The sequence below is a fragment of the Chamaea fasciata genome, unplaced genomic scaffold (assembly GCF_029207755.1).
Source record: "Chamaea fasciata isolate MVZ Bird 193981 ecotype frontalis unplaced genomic scaffold, bChaFas1.0.hap1 SCAF_20, whole genome shotgun sequence".
NCBI classification, from domain to species: domain Eukaryota; kingdom Metazoa; phylum Chordata; class Aves; order Passeriformes; family Sylviidae; genus Chamaea; species Chamaea fasciata.
In genome coordinates this window covers 5206776-5224801 of record NW_027094105.1, presented here as the reverse complement: position 1 = coordinate 5224801, position 18026 = coordinate 5206776, and the positions used below count along the sequence as shown (strand labels likewise).

The 18026-nt window shown below is 51.3% G+C and overlaps 3 protein-coding genes across 4 annotated transcripts in view; all 3 read right to left on the bottom strand.

The window, feature by feature from the left end:
- Positions 1-1789: 1789 nt before the first annotated feature.
- LOC136299462 (alpha-1-acid glycoprotein-like) lies at positions 1790-6532 on the bottom strand. Its single transcript, XM_066201109.1, has 6 exons — positions 6394-6532; positions 5729-5871; positions 5040-5113; positions 4188-4298; positions 3345-3448; positions 1790-1944 (listed from the first exon to the last, which is right to left on the bottom strand). The coding sequence occupies exons 1-6, from the start codon at positions 6496-6498 to the stop codon at positions 1828-1830; spliced, it is 654 nt and encodes a 217-aa protein (XP_066057206.1). The 5' UTR covers positions 6499-6532; the 3' UTR covers positions 1790-1827.
- A 1029-nt stretch (positions 6533-7561) lies between these two features.
- LOC136299463 (alpha-1-acid glycoprotein 1-like) lies at positions 7562-9875 on the bottom strand. The gene is made up of 6 exons (XM_066201110.1): positions 9765-9875; positions 8980-9122; positions 8686-8756; positions 8294-8398; positions 7986-8086; positions 7562-7781 (listed from the first exon to the last, which is right to left on the bottom strand). The coding sequence occupies exons 1-6, from the start codon at positions 9873-9875 to the stop codon at positions 7728-7730; spliced, it is 585 nt and encodes a 194-aa protein (XP_066057207.1). The 3' UTR covers positions 7562-7727.
- Positions 9876-11439: 1564 nt separating this feature from the next.
- COL27A1 (collagen type XXVII alpha 1 chain) overlaps positions 11440-18026 on the bottom strand; it is a 186692-nt gene continuing 180105 nt past the window's right edge. The window contains exons 53-62 of one of the 2 annotated variants that reach the window (XM_066200944.1): positions 17703-17756; positions 16975-17010; positions 16614-16631; positions 16201-16236; positions 15847-15873; positions 15561-15626; positions 14996-15164; positions 14727-14836; positions 13775-13993; positions 11440-13242 (exon numbers count right to left, since the gene is read on the bottom strand). In XM_066200944.1, the coding sequence (XP_066057041.1) occupies positions 13096-13242; positions 13775-13993; positions 14727-14836; positions 14996-15164; positions 15561-15626; positions 15847-15873; positions 16201-16236; positions 16614-16631; positions 16975-17010; positions 17703-17756 (882 nt within the window). In that variant the 3' untranslated portion in view covers positions 11440-13095. Of the gene's footprint in view, positions 13243-13774; positions 13994-14726; positions 14837-14995; positions 15165-15560; positions 15627-15846; positions 15874-16200; positions 16237-16613; positions 16632-16816; positions 16887-16974; positions 17011-17702; positions 17757-18026 lie in introns of those variants that run through there. The other variant, XM_066200945.1, reaches the window with a different exon arrangement.

Here is an 18026-nt window from a genome sequence, read left to right as displayed (position 1 = left end):
TAGAACCTGGCTTATATGGTTTTCAAAACAGGCTTTGTACAAGTTTTTTCATGAATAACAACCCAGGAACTACCCTTGAAGGTCATTCAGGAGCCATAGCTGGTACTGCAAGTGGCCTCTGATTTGGTTAACAAAACTTGCTGTGGGGGCCAGACTGGCTTTGTTTGTTCCTTATGTCTCCTACTGTAATTCAAGGCTTTTATTCAACTATAAATGTGCTCATAAAGTCTGAGGTTTTGTAATCTGAGCCACAGCTCTCCAGTGGTGTCAGCTGAGATGGGCCCTTGAACCACAGCACTGGAGGCTGCTGCCAGCATCCCCTCAGCCCCCCTGCCCTCTGGAGAGGTTGGGGAGTTATGTTTCACTTCACAAGCTGATAAAGAGGTGGGTGAACCAAGGGCTGGCTGAGTTACCTGTGCCTCGAGACCTGGAGGGGATGGGCTGAACTTATTTTTTATCCTGCAGAAAAGCAATTTCAGGGGGGACCTTCTACTCTCCACAATTCCCTGACACAGGAGGGTGCAGTCAAGTGAGGGTCGGGCTCTGCTCCCAGGGAACAAGGGACTGGATGAGAGGAAATGGCCTCAAGCTGTGCCAAGGGAGGCTCAGATTGGACATCAGGAGGAATTTCTTCACTGAAAGATCTGTCGAGCATTGGAAGGGGCTGCCCAGGGAGGGGGTGGAGTCACCATCCCTGCAAAGTGCAAGGAATGACTGGATGCGGCACTGAGTGCTCTGGTCTGGTTGACAAAGAGGGGATCGGCCGCAGGTTGGACTTGACCTTGGGGGTCTTTTCCAACCTTAGTGATTCTGTGATTTTGTAAAATTCATCTTTGCTAGAGCAGTCACTCCAAAGGCTTAACACTGAAATGCCTGGTAAAGGCATCTGGACAGAAGCAGAGCACCCTGGAGCTCAGATGGAGTCACAAGGCTCACTGCTGCCTTCCCTCTGGCTTTTCTCATTTTCTTCCTTTTTAAGGAAGAGAGATATTTTGAGTACTTAATTACTAAGTTAGAGCTGAGACTGAATTACTCTCCAGACAAGCAGCAGCAGCAGTCTCTTGTTACACTTGCCCTCTTTTACAGTGGCAGTGCTGGGGCTGTCCCCGCTTTGGGGCTGACAGTAGGGGTGTATGGGGTGTCTGATAAGTGCAGGGGTGTGCTGGAGGCTTGGAGAGCAATGTCATTCCTGGCCCTTCTCATCTCCAGGGTGCTGAGCTTGCTGAGAAATGCGAAAACATGACGTTTTCTCTGGGAAACCAAAAGTCCAGGCTGGGTTGGGTTAGCACCCCTTCCCTCTAGCAGGAGGATAATTGTCAGAGAGTGTGTGCAAACTAAGCTGTGGATGGACATTATCAGGGAGCACTTGCCTGGTCCAGAGGCTTTGGGCAGGAACATCTGTCCCACCTGGGATACCTGGCAGTCAAGCTGCTGTCAAGAGAATTGGGTGGTTCCTTTTAGCTGAGCCCCCTTTTCCTCAGGCTGTACAGTTACAGCTCCGTTTCCAGCCTTCTCTAGATCCCTGTTACTCCTCAAACGCTTGGTTTGCTTAAAGTAGTTAATGATTGCCCTCTCCTGGCTGGTCTCTCTTACTGCTGCAGTGCAGCGCTGCTTTTTGGCAGCGCACTTTTCCAAGCTCAGTGGGAAGCTCCAGGCTGACTCTCCCAACTCCTGGCTGCATGACACGCAAGGTGAATTGATGGTGTTTGTTTGTTTGTTTTTTTCCAAGCCCCACTTCTGACCTCTTCACAACCCTCAGCTCTCAAACAGTTTGCCACCAAATTGCATCTGGTTTGCTGATTTGAACGTTTATTGCCCTGTGTGGGGTCAGTTCCCTGCACTCCCAGGCCAGGGAGTACCTGGAGCAGGTGATGCTGTGACTGCAGCCACGGGCTCTGGGTGTGGGCTGTTCCTGCCTTCAGCTTCTTTCACTTGACACACCTCCTGTCAAAGCAACAAAAACGGGAATTGAATCTGCCAAGGTGCCAGCAAAAGAGAATTTACTCAAGAAAGATGTATTTTCCTTTCCCCTTTCAGCTGGTTGTCTAAGAGGGCTTCCCCATACTGGCACAGACACTGCGTGCCCAGGTGCTCAGCTCCTGCTGGTGCCATTTTCCAGGCCTGTGCTGCAAAGAGGAAATCATGTTTCTGTGGCAAAGTTGGGCTAAGTGTGTTCTGAAGGAAAGGGGGAACTCAGACTTTGGGGGAAATAAGTAAAAAGCTTGTGCTGCTCAGGCACTCAGCATAGGTTTAGCACTGTTACTGCCTGCAGCTGACACAGGGCTTTGTGAGTCTGCTCTGGTGCTCTGTTCACATCCACCTCCATCAGCCTGATGATAAAAGTCCCCAAAATGTTTTCTGTGCTTAATTGGTTTTTTTATCCTCAGGTGCAGTGGCTTACTTTGGCCAGTAACTGCCAACCCCAGCTGCACCAGTGCTTGTAAACACAGACAGTCCTGACTAATTCCCCTCATTTTACCCAAATTAAATGTGATCCAGAGACTGCAATCCCCCAGTCCACAGCTGTGTGCAGTTAATGTAGAGGAGCTGGGCTCTGCCTCCCAGGTGCTGCTCATTTGCTAATTGGGAGAGGAGACCTGACCTTGCCTCATTCCCAGGGTTTCACTCTCTGTCCCTACATTCTCTGTCCTCTGCTCCCCTGAACCTGTGGGGCAGTTTTAAAAGAAGCCTCTTGAGGCTGGAGAAGTACTGGGGACAACGTTGGATCCAGCCTGGTGGCTTCGAGTGGGGTTTTGGGCACTTTAGAAAACTCGGAGCCTGCTGATGTGGACGAGCAGATGACCAGGACAGAGCAGCAAAGGTAAGATGTTTTTTCACCTTCACTTTGCCAACAGAAGCCCCTGTCAAGCTGACTCACAGTCTGGGTCATTTGCAGGATAAAATGTCTTAAATTAGGTGGCAGAGGTGAGGACTGGACCTGGCTAATATTTTGGTGGAAAACCAGAAGGAAAAAAAATCCCTGGGGCCTCCTCCCCTTTCTGCAGCTCCTGGGGGCAGCTGGTCCTTGCTGGGGGGGAAAAATCGGGGGTTTCAAGGCAAAATCAGTAACTTCATGGCAAAACCCTCTTGCCTAATTTCCCCCTGGCAGGGGTAAGCAGTCTGTTCCCAGCGGGGATGCTCAGGTGCGGGTGTTTGCTTTCGGGGTGCTATTTTAAACCTCTGTTGAAGCAAGCCTGTGGTGATTTAACCCCCTAAATAATTTCCAACACCTTGAAAACATGTCTTTACGACCCCAGTTTGGCAGCCTGGCCCCAGCCCGGGGTCTGGCAGCCTTGCCTGGAGGGGGCCTTGTTGACCCTGTCCCCCCCCAGGCTGCCCAGTACCGTTCTCCACGGCGCAAACACGATCTGCTCCGCCCTCAGCCCCAGGCACTCGGCGTGGTGCTCAAATTCCTCCTGCTCCGCTCTGCTTATTCTCCGGTTCCGGGCTGGAGAAGGAGAGGGATTTGTCAGGTGTTAATTTATGGGCTGGTGGCCTTAGCAGAGCCCTTTGTGCCACGTCCCTGTCCTTGCTGCCCCCTTTCCCCACCAGTGGGGATGTGGTCTGTGTCATAGTGAACACACCTGAAAAAAACCAACCTCAGCCATCCCTTGTTTAACCCTCTCCCAAACAACTCTGGTCCTGTATGCTTAAAGGAGTTGCAGGGTGGTTTGATGCCCCTGGAGTGTCAGGAGGGACTGAGGCAGAGTATGGGGGCAGTTTTCTATACGTGTCTTCAAAATCTCTTAAGCAGCTGCTTTGCAGCCTGGCAAGGTGATGGGGAGCCTTATCAGGGTCGAAACTGCTGCTTTATGGGTTTGTGGTTAAATCTAAACAGCTTTAGCACTGCAAAGCCACGTGCTCTGCCCTGGGAGGTAAGTACTGAAGCATCATGGTTGGCTTGAAAATTTTGAGATTTTACAATGATATCAATGCTCAATTGTATTTGCTTCCTGTTCTTTGAATATTTATGGCGTTAGCTGGTTTGGTCTTTAACTTGCTCTTCTTTCCAAGAGATGTGGGGTTTAATGGGGTTTGCAAATCCCACGACTCCTGGAGCATTGCTGTCAGGAAGGTCACTGACTGCTGGTGAAACCAAGTTGCTGTATGGTTTTAATTGATAATTTTGTGTGTGTGTTTGGGTGTCCCATGATAGCTTTAAATTACTTTAGGATGGAGTTTCATACCATAGAGATATTGCCCCAAATACTTCCTTTCCCTCTGCATTTGGTACTGGACGAGTAAAAGGTTTTCAGAGCTCACGTTCATCAGCATCCCCTCAGTTTTCTGGGTCTCGGCTTGGAGAGAACAGATAGAACAATTCAGGTTTTCAGTGCTGCAGCAGCAATAAACTCCAGACCAGGTGTGGGCAATGTCAGGAGTCCGTGATGTTCAACCCTCAGTAGCAGGTGAAGACAAATGTCCTGAAATAGGGTGATTTTTTTGGCTCTTGGTTTCTGTAAATTGTATCTCTTAAAAATGGGCCTGGGGGTGTGAAAGAGCCGAAGTCCCCCAGCTCCTGTCCTGCTGTTGGAACGTGCTGAGTGATGTGGTATGTTGGGACTCAGGGTATGAAGGGTCAGTGCAAATTGTATCTCAGGAGGTTGCAGTTCCCACCCCAGATTGGCTCACCCCTCTTCCTCAGCAAGGAGGAAGCGACTCAGAACCAGAGGCTTCATTAATTCACTGAAACCTGCCAGGAGCGTTCCCTCCCTCCCCCAGGGGATTGTGAAATAACTTCACAAACAGGACTGCGTTCTCCTGCAGCGATGGGAGCGGGTTTGTTCCTGGCACAGCGTTACTCTGTGGGTTTAACGTGGCTGGATGGTGGGGCTGTGAACCCTGGGGGGCCCCAGGAGCAGTGATACCTGGGTGCCCCGGGTTTAGGGAGCTGTTTGGAGCCCACCGAGGCTTCCAACAGGCAAAGAAACTCAGGAATAAAAGGCATCAGATAACGTAAAACAGGAACGTGGGTCCTTTGCGTGTCCCGATCCATGTGAAAGCGTGGGCTGGGTGATAACCCCACCCGTGCTGCTCACCGTGCTTCACCAGCGTGGCGTTACCGGCACTGACTTCCAAGTAGGTCAGGTTGTTGGTAAAACATTGGTCCCCCCTGCAGAGAGAGGGGAAGGAGGGGATGCCATGGTCTGGAAAGGACCAGCAAAGCCCCGGCCCCGCTCCTGACCCCACACCGGGTGTCTGCCAACCTCTCCTCAGAGTTAATTTCTATCGCTGTTAAAATCAAGGTGTTTCTTTTGTGCCTTTGCCTGACCTCCAGTGGCAGCTCGTGGTCTCAGCCTTGCCAATGCTCCCCCCCTCCTTGGTGGTCAGGCGTTTTCCACCCTGAAACCTCAAAATGCTGCCTGCGTTGGCACGGAAAAATTCATCCCCTGAAATCCTGACCCTGTGGGGGAAGCAGCTTTTGGTGCCCGGCAGAGTCAGCAGCTGTGGCGTAAGGACTTCTAGAGAAGTCTTTTCCTTCCTGCGTGCCCCATGCCTGCAGGGCTGGGTGTCTGTGAGACCTCTGTGCCCTACAAAACTTGTCTAAACCTGCAGACTGTTGAAATAAACAAGTAAATAAACGGGACGAGGGAGAGGGTGCACAGAGCAGGCAGGAGAGACTCCTTTTGGAGAAACCAATCCGGAACCGTGCACATATCTTGTGCTAGAAGATTTTAGGGCTGTAGCAGGGAGTGGATGGGTTGAGAGCACAGGCACTGCATCTTACACGGCCACGTAGTGGCTGATGAGCAGCTCCTGCCCGCTGGCACCGGGATCCAGGCGCAGATAGGCGTGGTCGATGAGCAGCATCTCCACGCGGTGCTGGGGGAACTGGGCAGCCCCTGCCACGTACAGCCACGTCCCCAGCAGCTGTGGGGAGGGAGGGACAGGCTGCTGACCGCTGCTGGGTTTGCAGGAGAAACCCTGAGATTTCCACCCTCCCCGTGGCAAAAATTGACAGTGCTGCTAGTTCTCCCTCTTGCATTTGCGGCGACAAGGTGAAACATTTGCAAATGAACTGGGGGAAAAATGAAATAAATATCTGAGCGTGGGGGTTGCGAAGGGTTCTGGCACCGGCTGTGGGTGCCCTGGGTGGTGCAGCAGGGTCGGGACAGCCCGGCTTTGTCACAGGGGATTTGCACCAAAAAATACCCAGCCTTGCTTCAAGGTCACCGCTGGGAACCTGAGGAAACTGGGTAATTGGAGGTGTTTTGGACAGCAAACATTTCCCGTTTGTTGCAGGCGTTTCACTGACAGCACAGTGGCAGGTGTGCTGGCGGAGCAATGGGGACAAGGTGGGATTTTCCCTTTTCCCAAGGGACAGCGAGGCTTAGCAGAGCACCCTGAAGCTCACTGCAGGCATGGGGCAGCCCCAAGGCTGGTGTCTCCTACCTTGGAGGCCGTGGAGTCGTCCGGGCGCTGGGCTCCGCAGGGAACAGCGTCCGTGGGCAGCAGCGCTGCCAGGCCCAGGATGACCACGAGCCCGACTGTGTCCATGGCTGTCCGAGCACAGAGTGAGCACAGCCCTGCGCAGACAGACGCTGTTGGCTCCGGCAGCTCTGCTGGGAGGGGACAGGATGTGCCCAGGGCTGCCAGATCTGCACCTGTGTCGCAACCGGTGCCTTTCGGGGGCGATGCCCAGGGAAGAGCCACGTGTTGGCACTTGTCCTGGCCTCAGATGTGGCTGCTGTCAGCAGGCATTGGTAGGGGTGGGCTGTTGGTGGTGCAGTTACTGCATTTGAAACTTAAATCTGCCCTAAATGTGCTCATTTTTTCCCTGTGAGCAGCTGCTGTAGTCACCTCTTGCTCTGCTGGTGAGATGTTGTCCAGCCCTCCCAGTGCTGGTTTGGCTGCACCCCCCACCCCAACCTCAGGCAAACCCAAGGGGGCTTTGAAGAGAAGGTGCTTTTGCCGTCCTTGCCAAAACTGGCCTTAAAAGTGGTGCTTATGGGCCTCAGAGGTCACCCCGTCCTGCTGGACACATCCCCTGTGGCAGCTCCTGACCCTCCCTGTCCTGCTGCTGTCCCTGTGTTGTCAGACAGGCAGGTCTTGTTTCTCTGGCATTTTGTGTGCCTTTTCCTCTGTGGCAGCAGAGCTTCCCTGAACACTTTGGTCTGGCTCTGAGTGATGGCTTTTCCCATCCTCTCCCCTTTCCCCTCCCTCAGAGACATTTGGGGAGGGTGCAGTGTCACCTCTTGTCACCCCACCCTGCAGTGACCCCTCTGCAAGAGCCTGTGGTGTAGATGGAGCCTTGTGGGATTTGGCTTGAAAATTGAGGGTGGGGGTGTTCAGGTGCTAAGAGTGGTGTGGTGGGGGAGACTTGAGGGGGTTGGCAGGTTTGTGTGTCACCCTGATGAGTGGGTGCTCATGTCCCAATGTCCTGAGGCTGCGAGGGTCCCCTGCCACCACAGAGCTGGAGTGAGGGATGGGCACCTCTATGCCCACTGCCGTGCTTGGGTTTTGTCAGGAGCATTTCACATCTCTGGGTGGGTTTGGCGATGCAGCAGGGTGGGCAGGGGGGGCTCCCAGAGAAGATGGAGCAGGAGCAGCTGGTGGTTGAAACTCAGGAGTTTATTTTGGGCCAGGTTGAGAACAGTGAAACTGATTGTTTAATCCAGGAGGAAAAACCAAGAACATGGAGAGGATGTGAGGTTCTGAGGCTGTGCTGAGCCTGGCTGAGGTTGGAGGAGGATGAGGATGGAGCAACTGACCTAGTCCATGGGGGGTTATCCCAGGTGTGGATCTGCATTGTCTTCACCCCCAGGCAGGGGACAGGCATGCTGTGGGAGAGAGGAGATCAGCTCTTGGGGCTCCCTCACCCCAGAACCACCAGGAATGGCTGGGGTAGGATGCTTCAGGAGGAGTGGGGATGCACAGAAGAGAAGCTGTGCTGGGGGACTAAACTCACATCCACCCCAGCCCCCCATCCCAGCTGGAAACAAAACCTGGCCTGGGGCTCATCCACCCTGGGGAGGGGTTTGTACCTCTGTGGAGGTGTAGAACACATCCTCCTCAGTGAAGCCCAGGCAGTGCAGGTGGGCTTTGAACTCCTCCATGTGCTCCTTGCTCACGTTGGGTGTCCGTGCTGTCAGAGAAATGGAGAAAGGGGGAAAGGAGTGAATTTTTCGGGTTGCTTTGCTCCTGGGTGATCCCCATAGTGCAGATGGGCAGCTCACTGCCTGTCTCCATCTTTCCTCTCTCTGTATCAGGGGAAAAGGGGCTTTTTGCCCAGCTTGTGAGGACTGGAGATGTCCATGCCCCTTGACTTGTCCCTGGGGAAGCATCTGCTCACCTGAGAGACTCAGATTTGGGAAGTCAATGTTGATGTGGTTCAGGATCAGCAGGTCTTTGTCACTTTGGATCAGTCTGGCCACAGAAGCCACCTGGTTATCATCAACTGGAAGGTAGGAGAGAGTGAGGTTTCCCCACTGGTGAAAATCCACCCCATGCTGAGGCTCATCACCTTTTATCCTTGTGCCTCATCGCAGTGGGGACCACTCTGGTCCAACAGTACTGCCATAGATGTGGTGTGTGGCGGAAGAAATATTTTCCCCCCACCACCCAGGCATGATTTTAGGTGTAAAAGGCTGAGGGTGCCAAGTACTGGGGGGCAGAAGCAGGAGGGGTCAAGGGGCGGCTGAGTCCCCTCACCCATCCCATCCCATCCCTAGAACTGAGCTTTACCATGCTTCAGGGTGGAGTTCTGCTGGAAGACCTGGACATTGCTGGAGTTCCTCACCACACACGTCTCATTCCTGTGGGGGAGAGAGGTCAGAGGGAGCAAATACCCCCAGGCTTGCCCCAACCAAACCTGAGGGATTTGGAATATGAGCAGGATCGCAGAGCTTAACTAAATGTGCCAAAGCTGCTCTCCAGCCCCAGATCTGTGGGGTGTCTCAGCCCAGAGGATGGCACCAGAGGGTAGAAATGCCCCTGGGGACGGGGGAGCCAGATCAGGGCGTGAATCCCTGTCCTTACATTCTTATGATTTCGGTGATGTTGAGCTCGTCCTCATGGCTACCCGGAAAGAAGGAAAAAGCCTCAAATGTCACTGCTCTCATCTCTTCCAGGTGAGGGGGGTACCTGGAGGCACCAGCAATGTAGAACCACCGTCCCAGGATCTGCAAAGGGGAGCGGAGTGGGGAAGGTTGGAGGGGCTGTGCCAGGTTCACCCACAGACACCCCGCGAATGAAAAGCAAGTGCTGTGCCCTATGTCCTGCTGTCCCACAGCCAGGAGCACCCCTTGTAGGTGACTGCCCTGGGCAGGATCTGGGCTATGAGGGTCTCTGGGCTTTGTCCCCTTTCTGTTAAGGCGCTGCTCCTGCTCCCAGGATGGCCAGTTCTTGCTGCAATGGTGTTTCTCCTGCTCTGTGCCAGCCTGTCATTGCTTTCCTCCCATTAAAATCTCCCAAGGGATTAAATATTGTTTATGCAGTGAAGGGTTTGCAGATGGAGACTCGTGACCTGAGCCACCATCACTTGAAGGACTTAGAGTGGTGAGGCATTGGGATGGTGCTGGCCAGCCTGTTTTGCAGGGAGATGGAGGCAGGAACCCCCAAAAAACACCTGCTTGTGGGATTACGAGTGCAGAGCTGCAAGGCTTCGCCCCTTCCCTGGGCTCCTGTGCAGCAGTCTGGATTTTTTTTTAGGACAACAAGCATGGACAGGCAGTGAGATAAACACTGAGTTGCCATAACCTCCTGCTGTATCCATAAGGGCCGGGGATGCTGACAGGAAAGGAGAGGATGGATGCAGGGCTTACCTGAGGGATGGTGGTGTTGTCAAAGGTGACCGGGACCAGCGGGGTGCAGCTTTGGGGCTCAGTGGCCAGGGCGAGGGGCAACCCCAGAAACAAGGTGAGGGTGGCCAACATCTCCTGGCCGTCCAGGAGGATGCTCCTGCTCTGCCAGGCTGTTGCTCAGCTCTGTCCCTTATATAGGGCTGCCAGCAACGCTGGACATCCCCAGCACCAACGTGCCTGTTCCGCTGCCGGGCTGTTTGCTCAGGCATGAAGCAATAGCAGGTGGAGGAAACTCAGCTTGCAAAATCTTGGATTTCTCCAGCGTAAAAGGAGAAACTCCCCCAACCCCCCCACTCCACCTGATGCCTCCCCAGGGCAGGCTTTTGTTCTCAGAAACTGCAAGTAATTTTGTGGGTGCCTGGCGAAGTGCTCAGCAGCTTCAGGTGTGTTTGGAGACCTTGGGGACACTGAGGGCAGCGGGACATGGCTTTTCCCCCCCAGGGCAAATAAACCCTTATGGAGATGGCAAATAAGCCCTCCATGGACATCACAGAGCTTCCGTGGCTGCTCTGAGAGCTCTGGTCCGCACTCGCCTGGTTTCCCCTTGGGTTCTTGTGCGCTCTCGGGGGGGGCAGATGCCATGGGGGATTCCATGGGGTAAGGGCCTTGGCTGTGAGGCAGGGAACTCATCAGTGCAGTGGGCCCAGACTTTTTAAAAACTATGAATTAGAACCTCTTTAAATGCAGCATCTCCCTATTTAACAGCGTCGTACAGCTCCTAATATGTTGGCATTGTAATTAAGTGTGATGATTAATGAATTAAAAGTGCTTGCAGGGTGAAAACCCTCAGCAGCTGCTTCGGGACCTGTGGCTGATGGGAGGGGCAATCAGCCCAGGCTTTGGTGCCAGAGCAGAGCTGGTGCCAGCACCCAGCAGTGCCGGGAAGGGGCAGAGCAGGGCTGGGCAAACACGGCTCAGCCCCTTCCTGCTGCCCCTGTCGCAACCAGCACTGGCCAAGGCAGCTCCTGTGCTTGTTGTCACAAAACCCCCAGGATTATTTTCCCTTTACTCCCTTCTTTCCCCTTGCCACCCTCTTTTTTTGCCCCCTGCTGTTGCCCTTGTCTTTCCCCTTTTCTCTCCCTTAGTTTCCTCCCTACCTTTCTTCATTTCCTTTTTCGTTTTTCTTTCTCCCTTCCCTTTTTCTTTCTTTCTTCTCCCTCTTGTTCCCCAGCCCTGTGGCAGGTTGGGACAGGGATGAGGCACAGCAGTTGGTAGCCAAGGGGATCCCAATCTTGTTGGGCATTTGGCATCAGAGGGAGGTTTGGGGTATGGGTTTGGCTCCTCAGATCACTCAGGGGAATCCCTGGGAAATGGGGTATTTCTGCACCTCTTGCCCACCTAGTTTCTTATGAAGAACCAAAAAAAACCAAACAACTCCAGTCCTGTTCCATTGCCTCAGTTTTAAATATTTATTTAAAGTTAAAAAAAAAAAAAGGAAGAAGAAAAGGAAAAAAAAAGGCTTTAAGGTGAACAAATGGTAACTGCAGCCTTGAAAAAACACAAAACCAATGGCATGGGATGAGAAATGGAGAGAGCTGGAGTATGGGGTGTGCAGGGAGGCAGCAAGTGATGGGTGGTGATGATTTTGGCCTGGGGATGAGGTATTTCTGGCAGGGGCTGCGTGGAGGGTGAGGTATTAGGGACAGATCCTGTTAACTTTTTCCTATGGTGGCTGGGAACCAACCAGCAGGCAGTAGTGACAAAAAAAAAATACACAAAGAGAGACTCACAGATAATTTTTTTTCCCTCAAAAAAATAAAATCCATAGTCCATATGAGACATGAAAACTCCAAACAGGCACTGAAGAGTTTCTGATACAGTACAGCTCTGATTACATCAATATTATTCCTTATATAGAATTAAAGATTACCATAATTATCCTCTTTAAAAAAAAATCCTCCAAATTTACATATAGAGACTAAATTTCTACAAAACTTAACAAAACAAAACCCTTCCAAGCTCGGCTGGGTTCTGAAACAAGGTACCATCATGTCAGTCTTGACAGAGGGGCCGAGGGAAGAGTTGCAGAGCTGGGTTTAAACATGAGCTTAGTCCAGGGAGTCGTGTGGGCAACTCGGTACAAGCCCAACTCAGCCAACTCCAAAGAGCTCTCTGAGGCTCAACACTTCTGGATGAGCTGTGTCCCTCACTCCCCTCCCAAAGCAGTGAAGTGCTGATGAACGAAAAAACTAAAAAAGGCAAATTTGTTCGTAAATTATCCCGTAAGTGATGTTGGCTGTGGTGTGAGTTGTGTTATTGACACCCATGGCCACTGAAGGGTCCCTTTTAAGGTGGCTGTTTCTCTGATTTAACTGTAGAACATAATCTCCTCTCTTCCCAGAGAGATGATTCTATGGGGCTTTTTTTTTTTTTTTCTTGGGGTCTGTGGCAAGACATTGTAGCACCTTCACAACCTTAAATAAAGTCATATATATAAAATAACACGCTTTTTAAAGAGCACCAGAGATTTCACAGTGAGAGGTAGAAACAAATCAGATGAGCCCATTCCCTCTCTCTATTTTAGCACCAATCTCTTCCCCTCTCCTCTTTCCATTCCCCCTTCTTCGCTTCATGACTCTCCCCTACTCCAACACCACACGTTGAGAGGGAGCGTTGATTAAATTCACGAAGGAGGAACTTGGCTTTTTTTTTCTTTTTTTTTTTCCTTTTTCTTTTTGCTTTAAATAATATAATATATATATTTTGTTTCTTCTAATATTGCACATCAAAATGCTTCCTGTACACAGAGCAGCCAGATTCAACTTGTAGCTCCGCCTGGGAGACCTGATGCAGCACGTGGCCGTCCAGAAGGCGACAAGCTCTGAGAGGGAAGCTCTATTTTTTTAATCATTTTTTTTTCACTGGAAAAAACATTTGGTAACTCAGGAACCAGACAAAAATGGGTGGGTGGGTGGATGGGGCGGGAAAAAAGAAAACAACAAAAAAAACCCCCACACGCTGCAAGTCGCTTGAGGTTTCTCTCACTGTTTTTCTTTGGTCATGGAAAAAGCTTTTGTGTGTGGAACCACAACATCCAGTCTCCCTGATCCCTTTTCCCTGCTCACGTCCTGACTGATGCCCGCTTCCCCCACATCCTTGTTCTTCCTCCTTTCAACAACTGGCTGAGTTCAGCAGATCATGGGTTCCTGGAGACCTTGAGCCAAAGGCTGGAGCAAGAGTTGACCCAGAAGACACAGCCCAGCTGTCCTTGCTGCAGAGAGGGGGGAGAGCCCCTGGAGGGACAGGCCAGCCGTGGGACTGGAGCCTCAGAGCCCGGGTTCCATAGCTTGGTTCAAAGGAAGCAGACAGGGCCGACCTCGAGGTGATATTGCTGTCCTGGCTCTGATGGGGGCAGGTTGTAGATGTTGACAATTGGCAGCTGCTGAGGGTCTTGTGTCCGAAACGAAAAGAGGGTCCGATGCCAGCGTCCATCCTTGATCTGTGTGGGGACAGAGAGACAGCTGGTGAACAAGGGGGGAATCCTGCTTGGAAAGGAGTGTGTTCCATGAGGTGTAAGCCTGGAAATCCCTCTGTGAGATAAGGGACTGTCCCTTGGGCTGAGCAGGGCTGGTTTTAGAGAGCATTTTGGGGAACCTTTTATCAGGCTGATGAAAACTGAACTTGAGTGGTATCACCAAGTCAAACTCCTAATGCTGTGAGCCTGAATGCAGCCCAGCATCTCCTGACTCTGTGTGGCACCAGACAAGAGCCAGGGTCACCACCTGTGGGGAGCCATTCCCCCTTCTGTCATTTCACTGCTGCTATACAGCACAGGAAACTTCAGAATTTCATCTTTTGCTTTCTATTTGAAGGCCATCTGCTTCACAGGAGCTGCTATAGCCTCCTGGACTGGGGAGAACAGGTGAACCTGACCCTTCTCCCTTGCAGGATGAGCAGCACAGGTGTTACTTGAGCCCCAGGGTGGGCTCTGGCCTTTCTCTCCACTTCTTCCCTCTTTCACAGCAACATACCTTGCAATCATCAGCTGCCACTTCTGGCCTGAGCTGCCCACTGGCCTCAAACACCTGCCCGTTCCAGGCCCGGAAGCGCAGGGCTCTCTCCGAGGGTTTCTCCGAGGAGCCTTCCCGCCACACAGAGGTGTTCAGGCAGTGGATGGTGATGTGCTGCACCACCTCCGAGCTCAGCAGCCGCAGGAAGTTCATCTGGACTCTCCCGATATCAAAATCCAGCTGTGGAGGTGACAGAAAGGTCACGGGGGCACCTTGCAGAGGGGCTGAGGGCAGCAGGGTCAGTGCAAGGTGGGATAGCAAAGGGGGTCCCTGTCCTCAGCTTCATTCTGCACCGGTGTCCAGAGCTGGATCTGGTGTGCATATGGGCATGAGGGCCACATGGCAAGTCATTTTGGAAAGTTTTCATGGGGACACAGCAGGCCCTCTGCTTCGCAGAACAAACTGGAAGGTCATTAAGTAGGAGGAAACGAAAGTAAACTTCAAATTTAATACAATTTGCAAAGCAGGTTCCACTTCATCTGCAAACAAGCCCAGGTATTGCTATTTGTATTTTTAATACAGGTACTTCCTCAACAAAAATCCCATAGCAACAACTCCACTGGAAACTTGTGTGTTTAAGCTGACCTCACTTCTCCAGGTGGCAGAAAACAAAATGCTAGAGTGACCCAAACATAAGTTAAATCAATAAAGCATGTTCGTGAAATTACCGGTCACATTAAGGCTACGGGTTCATTAAACACCACTGGAACACATGGCTTTGTCTTGACAAGAGCCAATAACACCTGAGGTGCATTTTTTTAACTCCTCAGAGCAGCTCTGAGTGTTACAGTCGCATTAATGCTCCCCCAACCTGTGTGCTGTGTCCTTGTGGTCACTGTCCCGTGTCCTGGGACAACACACACACAACACATATTTGGCAACAGCAGTGTGGGAAATGCTGCTCTGTGCCTACCTTGGAGACAGTGACAGGGCTGAGACACGTCTGGCCACCGTTGGTGAAGTTACAGATGACCTGAATGGTGTCCGAGGAGCAGCCAAGGTTTGGGTCGATCCAGTAGGTACCTGAGGAAAGGGAGGATTTGGGGATTAACAAGGACACTCAACCTTTTCTGCAAACGACAAAAGGAGAGTTTTGGTTTCTTGGTGACTGGTCCCAGGGAAGGAGACCATGTGGAACAGCCCTGGCGATGATGGAGCCTTTGCACATTTGGGGCTTCCTACCATCTGTCATCTTCTGTTCACAGTTCATGAGGTCCCGGCAGATGCGTGCAGGATTTTCCTTGGTTCCCAGGGGTCTTTTGATGCTCTGAATGAGGTTGCTGAGGTAGTGTAGAGTCTTAAAGATCTCCCCTCCATGGTCCAGCATGAGAAGGTCTGGATGTTGGTAACCCTGGAGAGAAAAGAAGGCAAGTCAGGGGTGCCCTAGGGGCACTGGGAGCTGTAACCACAAGGGTTTCTGCATCATTTTGAGAAAAATCAGTGGTCATAGGCTGTGCTGGCTTGGGGCCAGTGAGCCCCAGGCCTTATGTTGTCCCAAACAGGACATTGGTGAAACGCTGGCAAAGTCACAGTGGCAAAGTCAGGAGGTCTGAAGCTTCACAAATCAGTGGCACAACAGAACTATATCCTTTAACTGGACCTTTGCCTGCATAAATTCTGGATATTCCACTAGAACAGTGACAAATCAGGACTTTGTATAAACTTTCTGCACAGAGAAAGCACTGATGAGACCATTCCCAGTCCCCAGCTCAAGCAAAGACCAGGGAGCTAAAAAATTCCCTCGTACCTCTCTCTTGAGCGCGGTGTTGGAGTCGATCAGGGTCTGGAAAGCTGCCCCAAAGCCATCCTGTTGCTGGTGTGGTGCGAAAAAGATGGAAACTGAGATTGTTAGGAGTTGAATGTCCCCTGATGCAAGAAAACACTTCGCAATCTAAGGCTGCACTTCAAGCATTGCTCTGCTAACAGAGCATCTCCTGCTGGACCTGAGTGTGTGTCTTCAGGGTCCCAACAGCACCTTGGCTCTGCAGGACTTGTTATCATCATTAACAAACATACAGAGAATGGCAACTTACAAATGAGGCTGGAACTCCTGGCGGGCCCTGGAAATCAAAGGAAAAAAAGGGCATCAGCCAGAAAGCTGGTCAGTCACTGCTGCACAGATACTCGGCCACGGCCTTTTGAAACCCCTGTTCACATGGAGCCCCTCAGTGCAGAGAAGTGAGAGAGGCAACAATGCTGTCTCTATAAAACTCTTGGGGATGGTCTGGACTAAAGCACAAGAAACACTGCTCCATTCACACACATGGTTTTGCATACGAGGAATGGGGCTAAGCCATAATTTCCAGTGAGGGAACAGTCCCTCTGGAGAGGATCATAGCAATCATTTCAGCTTGTTTCAATCATGAACTCTTCCCACATCTACGTACCGGAGGGCCAGGGTGTCCTCGTGGGCCTGGAGGACCCTAAAGACAGAGCAGCATCGGTTAGCGAAATATCTCCGGTTTTTATTTCCATTTCTCATGGTTTTTACCAGCAGGAATCTGTTCCCAGCTGGATATTTGACACCTCACAGCAGCCTGTCCCTCAAAACTTTCAAAAGACAGGGGGTGGTCCCGTTTTGTTCCTGCTCTGGGTACATATGTCTACACCTGGTCCGCTCCTACTGCATCCCTTGTTCCCAGCCCTTTCAGCTCCTCCAAGTGTCACTAATGCCATGTCCCCAAGCACTCATCACATTCCACGTGTGCAATTACCCACCCTGCAGCTTTACACTTGCTAAAAGCAACTGTTTTATTTAAATACCAGATACCAGTCAGAAAAAGGGATGTCAGATACTTACCCTTGGACCTTGAAGACCCTGCAGGGGAAAAAAAAAAAATGCAGAAGCTGTCAGAAAATGCTCATTACTGACCCAAAATCTCCCTGTACACCCATGTGCTGTTCCCAAGGCACCTGTGCCAAGGGCTGGGTGCTGTACTGGAGATACCACAGTTGTGGACAACATGGTGAAGAGTTGCTGGGTTAAGGAAATGGAAATTTTACCAGCAGAGTGGTGTGGATGTGTGTACACATCTGTAATCAGTGTCTTGCCCTGACGGGAGCCTGATGCACCCTGTGGTCACAGCAGAGCCCAGAGTGACTCTCGGTTGTTCAAAGTCAGGGACCCTCTTAGGGACACCCGGGGTGGGACCAGCACTTACCATCTCCCCACGGCCGCCTTTGTCTCCCTTGGGCCCCTGCAAAGCACAGGAGGTGGCTGTCACTGACATTCATCCACAGGCTGCCCTGCTGGGTGCTGCCCCCCAGAAGCTCCTTGCAAGGATTCAGGTGCATCTCTAACTCACCAGCTCAGGGTGTCACATTGGCCTTCCCATCCCAAAGCAAAAAATGCCATTACTGGCTGTTTTGGCAATGTCTGAGTTCACCTCACTGGTTTTTATCTCTGCCAGTAGCAGGACCAAGCTCTGAGCGGTGCCATGCTTGTGTTTTCACAAAGTGCTGACCTGATCTTTCATCAGGGTTCAGGGCATTTTAGGGCAGGCAGGGATTTTCAACACTTCCCAAAATCAAGTGGTTCCCAGTTTTATATATATGTATATCTAAAATTATTTAAATGTGTTCTCCCCACCTCCCCCAGGCCAAGTTCTTTGGAAACTCTGGATTTCAAAAATCTGCAATAACATTCTTGTCTTCCAGTCTATAGAAAACCTTGCAATTCCGTAGTGCTGCTCCTCACTTTTCAGCTAATAATCTCCCAGCAGCCAGAGACTAAGCCTGCACTCTCCTGAAGCCGCTGATCTTAAAGCTCATTTTGTTTTCCTGATTACAGCAGGATTTGGGGGTTACTTGTGGTGGCCTCAAACATCTTGAATCTCATGCACTTAAACTCTTCTAAAAATACAGTCAGGAAAGGAGTGTGGATACTTACAGGGCTTCCCGTGGGACCCTGAATGCCCAGAGGACCAATAATTCCTTCTTTTCCCTAGAAAAGAAAAGACACGTGAACCACGTGGGACTGACAGTCATTTTCACTAGGGCAGACTCAGTGAATCTTTGGTGCTTTTCAGCAACTTGGTGGTGGTATTTATAGCTGGAATAAACAAAACCCATTTCAAACTGCAAGTCCAAAGAGACGAGTCCTCACAGTATGGTTGTCATGAACCTTGTTAAACCTCAGAAATTCCATAAATAGAAGGGTTTCAGTGCAGCTGGAGCGCTCTGTGCAGCGTGGCTGTCTCCAAGCCCCAGGTAG